This window comes from Leucopleurus acutus (genome assembly GCF_964270905.1).
Source record: "Leucopleurus acutus genome assembly, chromosome: 19".
Taxonomy (NCBI): domain Eukaryota; kingdom Metazoa; phylum Chordata; class Mammalia; order Artiodactyla; family Delphinidae; genus Leucopleurus; species Leucopleurus acutus.
Window position 1 is genome coordinate 20,711,082 of NC_139161.1, and position 10,080 is coordinate 20,721,161.

The 10,080-nt window shown below is 53.3% G+C and overlaps 1 protein-coding gene and 1 pseudogene across 2 annotated transcripts; one reads left to right on the plus strand and one right to left on the minus strand.

Annotated features, from left to right (window-relative positions):
• Positions 1-3,033: 3,033 nt before the first annotated feature.
• Positions 3,034-3,840, minus strand: LRRC3C (leucine rich repeat containing 3C; the record flags this gene model as incomplete). Its single annotated transcript, XM_082861017.1, has 1 exon — positions 3,034-3,840. The coding sequence occupies exon 1, from the start codon at positions 3,796-3,798 to the stop codon at positions 3,034-3,036; it is 765 nt and encodes a 254-aa protein (XP_082717143.1). The 5' UTR covers positions 3,799-3,840.
• A 2,804-nt stretch (positions 3,841-6,644) lies between these two features.
• On the plus strand, positions 6,645-8,264 carry LOC309975774 (ribose-5-phosphate isomerase-like; annotated as a pseudogene). Its single transcript has 2 exons — positions 6,645-7,171; positions 8,076-8,264. The product of its transcript is annotated as a ribose-5-phosphate isomerase-like (transcript).
• Positions 8,265-10,080: the final 1,816 nt, after the last annotated feature.

Here is a 10,080-nt window from a genome sequence, read left to right on the forward strand (position 1 = left end):
TTTGTTCCTGGCTCCAGTACATCCCGATGGGAGAGGTTGGTCTTGACATAACGTGTCCCCCTTTCCTCTGTACCAGGCAGAAGGTCCAGAAGCAGGCAACCAAAACGAGGCCATCCAGCTGCCTTGCCAGGGCCCGCGTGGCGTCACGGAACACTGGTCCTATGATCACTGGTCTCCGGCAGAGATAAGGATGGGGCTGAAACCACTTCTGCCACCCCTTCCTGCCTGCCCAGAGGACAAACACAACCCAGAGGCCAGGGTGCTGATGGTAGGGCTTAGGGGTTCAGTAACTGTTGTCCTAGCAGGAGCTTCTCTGAGGCTGTGGCGGCCCCACTTTGCCCAGTCTCCTGTGATGGGCTGAGCCGAAGTTACTGCGTTGGACACCCCCCTCACACCAAGTTCTGACTCAGAGACTCCAACTGGCTCGGGCGAAGAGGTCTCTCCCTGGGGAGGAGAGCCGGTGAAGCACCTGTCTGCCACCTCCCTACCCTGCCCCCCCATATTCTGCCCCACTTGTCCTCCCTCTCCTTTCCCTCCTGTCCTAGCTCCAGAGAGGGAAAGAAATTTGAGCCAGAGGGGAGCCATAATGATAACTGGTGGGACGTTTATTATCCAGGGCTCCAGGACCCCTCCTGATCCGGGCTCCAAGCAAAGCTTCCCTCCCTGGATCCTTTCCCATCCTGAACTTACCTCGGAGCATTGGGGTTAGGGGTGACGGTAGGGGAACCCACTCTCTGCAGACCTTAAAGATGCTATCTCCGCTGCTCAGGATGACAGGAAGTTGAATGAGCCTCCAGGAATGGGCATCAACGATAGGGACACAGTGCCCCACCCGACCCCCGCCCTCCCACCCCCATGGGTCTCCACAATCTATTTCCCAGAACCTAGGGAGATGAGTCCCAGCCTGATTCCAGAAGGGGGTGGGTGAGCAGAGTGGGACAGATTCTGAGAGTGGCAGGGGAGGGAGTGACGGAGGGTTTGATAGGGATGGGGCCAGGATCCTAAGGCCCAGGCCAGGATGTGGCTGGGTGGACGGTCAAAGGTACAGCCTGAAACTTCCCACATCCAAGTTCTTTCCTCCATCCCTGAGCACCTCTGGAAATGAAGAGGGAGGCCCATGTCCCCTGAGAAAAGAAGATGGGGGGCTGTCCCATGTTCTTCTGAGATGAGTCAAGTTGAGGTTTCCTGGATGAGGTGAGGAAGCTCAGCGTTGGAGTGGTGGGAAGAGCCTCAGGGATCGAGAGGAGGGGGCAGGGCTGGAAAGGAGACAGGGAAGTCAGGATGGGTCAGAGGGACGAGGGGAGGTGACTGGATTCCTCTTTGCCACTCCTTGAGTGGCCTCCTATTCTGCCCCAGGCTCTGCCGTAAGTTGGGTGGAACCCTGGTTCAGTGGTTCTTATCTTCAGTTTCTACTACGGGTTCCAAGAGCTTTCCCAAAGTGGCTGTTTCCTCCATGGAAGCCACATGATGTATCACCCTCACAGGGGCAAGGGACAGGGAGTGTTGGCCCCCTTGGGTCCCTTGCAAAGCCTATTTGGTGATAGGGATGTCTCGTATGGCCCCCTCCTTCAGCCAACCTGGTCTCTGCCCTCCCCCTCTGCCCAGGAATTCTTTTACTAACTTTGGGTACATCTAGTTTCTCCCTACCCCTTGCTCAGACTCCCGCTGAGAGAAGGGACAGACAGCTAAGAGAGTACCGGCTCCCTCTTCCTTTGCTTCCCGTGCACCCCGAGCAGGCTGGAGACTGATGCCTGGGCTTTGGCCTCCTTCCCTCCTCCCTTGTTGTCCTCCCTCCATGTCCCCTTCCATTCCCCATCCTTCTTCCATTCCATCATCATTAATGCATAGGCCCTGGCATGCCTGGCAGACAGGCTCTGGTGTCAGGAGCTGGGAGGTAGCATGGGAGGAAGGAGCTGGCACGCAGCCCAGTGGGAGCACCCGCACCAAAGGGGTGGTGGAGGTAGCAGAGAAGGTCTCAACACCCTCCCACTCCTCACTGCGGGGCCCCATGTGTTCAACAAACTGAATGATAAGAAAGAGATCGGGGCATTAATAAAGGGGCTTTATTGGATTGTCCAGTGATGTTCTGGGGATGGGAAACCTCCCCACCTCCCTTCCAGCTCTCTAGTGACCCATCCCCAGCTCAGGCAGAGCAGAAAGTTCTTCTCCCCCAAGGGAAAGGGTTCAGGAAGCCCTTCTGTGTAAAAAGGAGAGAGCAGAGAGATAGGGAATCTCTGGAAAAGGAAGCAGGGAGCCCTAAGCCAGGGGGTCACAATAGAAGGTACAGGGAGAAGAGCCTGGGGCCGTGAGAGAGGCAAGAAGCATGGGGCAGGGGGCGGGGAGGGGAGCTTTTCGGCAGAGGCGGCGGGAGAAGAGAGGAAGAGCCCACGGGGTCCTTTCTGACCTCACTGCCAGCTTGGTCCCGCCATCCCCTTGCCCCTCTATGCGCCCTCTTCTCCAGCCCCCAGATATGTCTTGCCGCTGCTCAGACGTTCGAAGTTGTTTTACATCTTCTTCGTCTTGGTCCACCATCTTTCAGCTGGGGGCCTCCCTCTTCTGCCCAAAGCCCCCCTCATTCTTGCAGAGTCAGTTCAAACGTCCATACAGCGCAGCCTTTGAGATCACCTCCGCCACGCTCTCAAGCTGCCTGCTCCTACCTCCAAGTTGGCACACGTGACCATCTACCATCGTTCTCTGTTCTGGGGTCCCCCCATCACTGTGGACTCAGAAGCTCTGGGTCTCTGAGTCTAGCACAACCCAGACCCAGAGTCGGCATCAAAGCTCCCAGGCACCAAAGATGGTGCTGGTGGAGTGAGAGAGATCAGGTGTTCCGGGGAGACAGAGGAGGAGGGAGGTGGAATTGGGGGGTGCTGGAGGAGTGAGAGAGATCAGGTGTTTCGGGGAGACAGAGGAGGAAGGAGGTGGAATTGGGGGGAGGGAAGGGGCTGCAGAGGAGGCAGAGGGGGTGGGAGGAGAGGAGAGGGCATAGGAGCAGGGGTGCGGGGTGCAGGGTCGGAAGAGTAGCCCTGGTCATCAGACCATGGTGCTGAGGGTAGAGGAGTCCTCAGAGGGCACAGGCGGCACGGGGGCCCGCTTGAGGGGACGTCGGGTCCCATCCCGGTTCTCCCACACGTACTGGGCCAGATAAGCCACCACCAGCACCAGCCAGCCCCCCATGGTGACCAGCAGGGCCACGTCGGTGCTGTGCCGGGCCCCGCCCCGCCCCGTCCCACACAGCTCTTCCTCCTCGACCAGCGGCAGGAACTCCTGCCCCACGAGGTCTGATCGGGCTCCCGGGCCACAGACGATGCCCGTCTCAGTGCCTGGTGCCAGGCTCACCCGCCGAAGCACCTCCTGCAGGGCACAGTCGCAGCGCCACGGGTTGGCAGACAGGTTCACTTGGATCTGCAGCCCCGCAAAGGCCTCCACGGGCACCGAGGCCAGCTGGTTGGCAGAGAGGTCGAGGTGGCGCAGCGTGCCCGCCAGGCCCTGGAAAGCGGCCCCTGAGACGTGGGCAAGGACATTATGGGATAGATCCAGCTCCTCCAGGACAGGCAGGTGCTGGAAGGCCCCAGCCGGCACGGACGCCAGCCGGTTGGCGTCCAGGTAGAGCTTGCGGGTGTCGTTAGGGATGCCGGTGGGCACAGCCCTCAGGCCTGCCTGGCTGCAGCGGAATGTCCGCTCCCCAGCTTCTTCTGCCACGTAGCAGCCCTGGGGAGACAGCCGGGGGCTGGGCACAGTCCCCCCTGTGCCTATCACCAGCAGCAGGGACAGGAGGTGACCAGCTGGTGGGAGCATGGCCACAGATTGGCATAGTCCTGGAGTGGAGTAGGATCTGGGGAAGAAAAAGCCCCGTAAATGAAGAATGAGTCCAGAGAATTCCATTCCCACGGCCAGCATTCTCTTCCTGAAGTCCCCCTGTGGATTTCTTTTGGGCCGGGGCCTCTCCTTTCGGAGCTCTCTCAGGCCTGCGTGGCTTTTTTGCTTCTTTGGGGTCCAAGACTCCTTATTGGACCCTTTGGGTAGAGGGTCCCCTGGGCCTGAGACTCTTCTAGGGTCTCTTTGATTCTGGAAGGCTAATCTATGAAGTCTCTTGGTCCAAAGCCCTACTGGTCATTCTGGGTCTGGGGGCTTCTCAGTGTCTGCTTCTGCTCATGTATTGATTTCCTTCACTGGAATACAGGCTTTTCCTGCCAGCCTACCTGGATGGCTGCCAGGTGGGCCAGGTAGGCCCCAGAGAGCCCGATCAGCAACAGGGCTCTGCAGCGTCCAGCTAGGCTAGGTGATTCAGGCCCCAGCTTCTGTACCCATTCACCCTTTCTCCTGGAACGTCCGCCCCTCTGCCCGTCCCAGCTTTGTCCTCTCCGCCCCACTCTTCCCCCCTGTCCTTTCCTTCCTCCTCCCAGCCTCTCACCCCTGTTGGTGGGAGAGCCTTCTCCTGTGCTGCCGTCTCCCCGGAAGTAGCCTCCCTGCTGCTCGGCTCTGGAGACCCGCTTCCTCCTCCAGAAGCCTTGCTCGCTCGCTTGTAGCTGCTGGAAGTTGGGGGCTGGGGCCCAAGAGTGTTGGGTTTCCTGGCATATGACTCCAGGCCCCAGGTGTCAGATACCTGAGCCATGGCCTGGCCAGGCGATGCCAAGAGAGGGCAGATCCCGGACCCTGATGAGCTCTGCCTTGGGAAGACTGGGCCCCAATTCCATTCCCTGCCTCAGGCTCCCCTTCCAAGGCCTTGACATGCTATCCTCCATCCTTCCTCTCCCAGCCGGGGCTGAAACTCTGCCTCTTAGAACCTCTGCCCTCTGCCCAGAGGCTGGCTGAGCAGAGGGGTCCCTGCTTGGCAGGCTTGGGGGGCAGAACTGGGGTGGGCCCCCTCTCACATCCACTGTCTCCTGAACTCATCTCCCTTCAGCTCCATACCTCCCTTCTGCCCTCCTACAGTGCACCGTCTCCCACGGTGAACAAACTTTCCTCAGCCTTTTCCTTGGAAAACTTGTCTCTCTCTCTGCAGAGGACCTCATCTCCTGGCTCCTCGCAGGGTACCCAACCTCCTTGCCTGGCAGGGGGCACTGCGTTAGTTCTCTGCACTGTTGGTAGACGGCCCCTCAAGGAGTTGGAAGGGGTTCTTCAAGGTTTCTGAAGTCCAATACAGTCATCTACAAGTTTTCACGCTGATTTTCTGTTCTGGATTGGAGCTGCCTGAGATTCTCTTAGTTTGCTGGGGCCTTGAGCTCCCAAGTTGGTACTGTTAACTCTCCTTCAGGCCCGGGAGTCAAGGAGGGCTTGTACGACTTATTCCCCAGGGTCTTTTGATCCCTACCATCACGTGCAGCCATGCCACCCCATCACACCACCCTTTTTTAATGTAAAGGAAGGGAACAGAAAACTGGGTGTCACAGAGATTTGTACAAAGGAGCCTGAGGTCATACGCTGTGGAGACCTTTCTGAGAAGGAAAACCTTGCTGGATTTTGTAAGAGACTATAGGTGACCCGGATCGGACAACAGAAGTGAGGGCCCAGTGCAAAATGAAAATGTGGGGCTCCTTTGTTCAAAACTGTTAAGAATTTCAAGACGGCAACAACAGCACATCGTAAAACCAGGTGCAGGGCCCTTCTGAATGCAGGGCTTGAGGCCCTGTGGGACTGCACAGGTCGCAGGCCGCTGAAGCTGGCCCTGTAGGTGACCTTTGGACGAGCAATTTCAGACACGTGATGGAAGCCAGAATCAGAGGGTAGGATACTGGATGATGTTATCTGTGGGCATGTATTTACCACTGACTCATTCTGGTGACATCAACAGGGTCATTTCTCAGACTCCCGTTTGTCCAAGGAATCAGATAAGACACACTTTTTACACCTGGACAGGAGAAGTGAACATTTTGTCTGTGGTTGCTTGTTAGTTAGGCCAGGCACTCTGCCACTGAATACTTGGGAGTCCATTTTGGGATTGGGCCTGAAAGCAGAAGAGGAAGCACATGGAAGCCTACCCCTCCCACGGCTCTCACGTCACGCTGGGCAGGGGCTTTAACGAAGGCACAAGAAGTGAGTTATCTCCTTCTCCGACTAGGCCAGCTACCAGGAAAGAGTGGGACTGGGGCTTCCAGCACAGCAGCTGCTGGAGAAGTAGGAAGTCTGCTCACCTAGGAGGGTCCAGCTGGCTCAGGGACGTGGTGCACTGAGGGTGGTTAAGTGCAGTGCTCAGTAGAGAAGGGAGAACAGAGAGGAGGGAGGAACCACACTCAGGACGGTGCACAGTGCAGACTGGGGGTTGACAAGGTTGGAGCAGAAGTTCTTCCCTGCCATTCATTCATTCATCCATTCGTTCAGTGAGGGTTTCCTGTGAGCCCCATGTTATAAGTAGTACTGTGCTCAAGATTCAGCCCCTGTTCTGAGGGTCTCAGATGGCTGTGGTTAACCCAGTGGTTCACCCAGTCTGCACATTAGAATCACTTGGGGGAGCTTCTAAAATTAGTTATGCTTGGGTTTACCTGGACCAATTTAGTTAAAATCTCTGTGCGTGGGGTCTAGGCCCTGGTGCATTTTAAAAAGCTCCCCAGGTATTTCTAACGTGCAGCCTGAGTTAAGAACTGCCGGTCTAGACAAGTACTGGTGGCGGGGACGCTAACAGCATCTGCCTGGCCCCCTCCGTCATGTCCAAGGCTGAGGAGGCCAAGAAGCTGGCAGGCCGTGCAGCGGTGGAGAACCACGTGAGGAATAACCAAGTGCTGGGAATTGGGAATGGTTCTACAGTGGTCCACGCTGTGCAGCAAATAGCTGAAAGGGTGAAACAAGAGAATCTGAACCCCGTCTGTATTCCCACTTCCTTCAAGGCCCGTCAGCTCATCCTGCAGTATGGCTGAACTCTCGGTGACCTGGACCGACACCCAGAGACTGACCTCACCATCGATGGTGCTGATGAGGTAGATGTTGATCTCAATCTCATCAAGGGCAGTAGAGGCTGCCTGACTCAGGAGAAAATTGTGGCTGGCAATGCCAGTTGCTTCATCGTGATCACTGATTTCAGGAAAGGTTCAAAGAACCTCAGGGAATCAGTGGCACAAGGGGAACCCCCATCAAGGTCATCCCGATGGCCTATGTCCCAGTGAGCCGAGCTGTGACCCAGAAGTTTGGGGGCATGATTGAACTTCGAATGGCCATCCACAAGGCAGATCCCTTGGTGATGGATAACAGTGAGTCCCTTACATATGAATGAGTTCCGTTCTGAGAACGCATTCATATGTCCAAGTTGTTCATAAGTCCAACAAAGTTAGCCTAGGTACCAATGAACACAATCGGCTCTATAGTACTGTACTGTAATAGGTTTATGATACTTTCATACAAATAATACATAAAAAACAAACACAAAAATTAAAGAAAACATTTTTAATCTTACAGTACAGTACCTTGAAAAGTACAGTAGTACAGTACAACAGCTGGCATACAGGGGCTGCATCGAGTGAAGAGGCAAGAAGAGTTGCTGACTGGAGGAGGGAGAGGAGGTGGGAGGTGGTAGAGCTGAAGGATCGTCAGCAACAGGAGACGGAGGGCGAGCTGCAATTCCACTCACGCCTGACGTGGATGGCACAGGTTCTGATTCCTTGCTGGATTCAATTCTATCTACCCTCTTGAAACATGATCCAGTGATGTCTGGGTAGTAGCTCTTTTTTTCTCATCATAGATGACATGGTAGCACTGGATTGCATCCTGAACGGCAGCTGCAACCTTCGTGAACCTTTCTACGTTCGGGTCCTGTGCTTCGATAACTAACAGTGCCTCCTCAAATAAAGAAAATCCCCTTGCCATTTCTTGCATCCCGACTCTCTTCGGTTCTTTAGTTACTTCTTCCTCTTGTCTCTCTTTGTCCTTTCTCTGGGCCTCCAATTCCACCAGGTCTTCATTAGTAAGCTCCTCATGTTGCATAGCAACAGCACTGTACAGTAAAGTACACAAAAGCACAACAACTTGCAGAGGATGCACGCATGTGACAAGGTACGCCAGACACATGAACTAACTTGCGTGATTGGACATGTGAACGCACGTTCGCATCTTTGAAAGTTCGCAACTTGAAGGTTCATACGTAGGGGACTTACTGTAATGGGAATCTTATCCTGGACTGGAAGTTTGACGGGGTCCACAAATGGAGTGAAGGGAACACAGCTATCAAAATGATCCCAGGTGTGGTGGACACGGGCCTGTTCATCAGCATGGCGGAGAGAGTCTACTTTGGGATGCAGGACAGCTTGGTGAACATGAGGGAGAAGCCTTTCTAAAGTGGCCCTGCAAGAGCGGAGTGTGTTCCCCTCACGTCCCCATCCCACCGCCGAGGCGGACATGCCTCTCCAGGAGCCTTTGCCTTAAAGTATCTGTGCCATGTAGACAGCTTGGCAGGGTGGGGGGGTTGAATGTTAAATCCTGTCCTCTGACTTATTGTTATTAAATGTCTTTTTTTAAAAAGAGAAATACAAACAAACATATATATTTTTGCTGTTAAAAATACTCAGTTTTTTTTTATAAAGTAGAACTTGATTTCATGTTGTATATGAACCATTTACCAAAAGAAAGGAGGACTGTCTTTTAAACTTTTAACTTGAGGCTGCTGGTTAAGCTTCTGACTATTGGGTTTGCTGAGAGACGTAAATCAAACTTTTCTTTAAACTGGTGAAATGAAGGGCGCAGCCAGCAGTGATTCCCTGATGCCTTACTGGAAACACTGGATTTGTTTACTTTTCTGCCACAGTTTTGTTTTCAGTTTTTGTTGCGATTACGCACAACATGTTTTAAGATGTGAATTCCAAAAGTCTGGTGAGTGTAGTGGCGTGGCACTCGTGACTCAGAGTGTGTAAACTATCGAGGGAAAGTGTGGGAGCTCTTTTGCTGAGATGAGGGGGTTCGTTCAGACCCCTCTTGTTGGAAGCCATTGGCCAGAAATACTTACCACTGCTGCCAACCTACTGCTGTGAGCAGCCTTTCAAAGACTGTGTTTTTAATATGCTTTTCGTTCCCTTATTACTCAGCCATAGAAAGGAACAAAGTTGGGTCATTTGTAGCGATGTGGATGAATCTAGAGTCTGTCATACAGAGTGCAGTAAGTCAGAAAGAGAAAAACAAGTATCATCTATTAACGCATAGATGTGGAACCTAGAAAAATGGTACCGATGAACCTATTTGCGGGGCAGGAAAAGAGATGCAGATGTAGAGAACGGACTTGTGGACACACGGGGTGATGGTGAGGGTGGGATGAATTGAGGGAGTAGCATTGACATATATACACTACCATGTGTAAAATAGATAGCTAGTGGGAAACTGCTGTATAGCACAGGGAGCTCAGCTCGATGTTCTATGATGACCTAGAGGGGTGGGATGGGAGGAGAGAGGTCCAAGAGGGAGGGGATATATATATACATATAGCTGATTCACTTTGTTCTACAGCAGGAACCAACACAACATTGTAAAGCAATTATACTCCAATAAAAAAATAAAATAAAATATTTTTTTGTTCCTTTATTGTTAGTTGCATGGCATCAGAAGTTGTTACCTCTTTATGTTGTTTGAGGGCTGAAATAAAACAGTGTGGGGCCATTTTGAAAGAATAAAAAAAAAAGAACTGCCGGTCTAGAGGGAGACGTGGACGTGTGGACACACGTCCGCACAGTGCCTTTAATGTGATGTCTGCCAGAACCAATGTGTGAAGCCCAGAGCTGTGAAGCCCAGAGAGAGGTTAAGTCACTGTGGCAGAATCTGCTGGTGTTGTCGGGGGAGGAGGGGGGGCGACATTTTAACCTCTACCCAATTAGGGCTTTTCAGGTGGGCTTGGGAATTAAAGTACCATAAAACAGATGAACAGTAGAAAAACGTACACATTTCTATGTCTTGGAGGGGGAGGGATAAATTGGGGATTTGGGATTAACAGATACGCACTACTATATACAAAAAAGATAAACAACAAGGTCCTACTGTAAAGTCCTACTGTGTGTGTAACTGATTCACTTTGCTGTGCACCTGAAACGCTGTAAATCAACTTGACTTCAATGGGGCTTCCCTGGCGGTCCAGTGGTTAGGACTCTGCGTTTCCACTGCAGGGGGCCC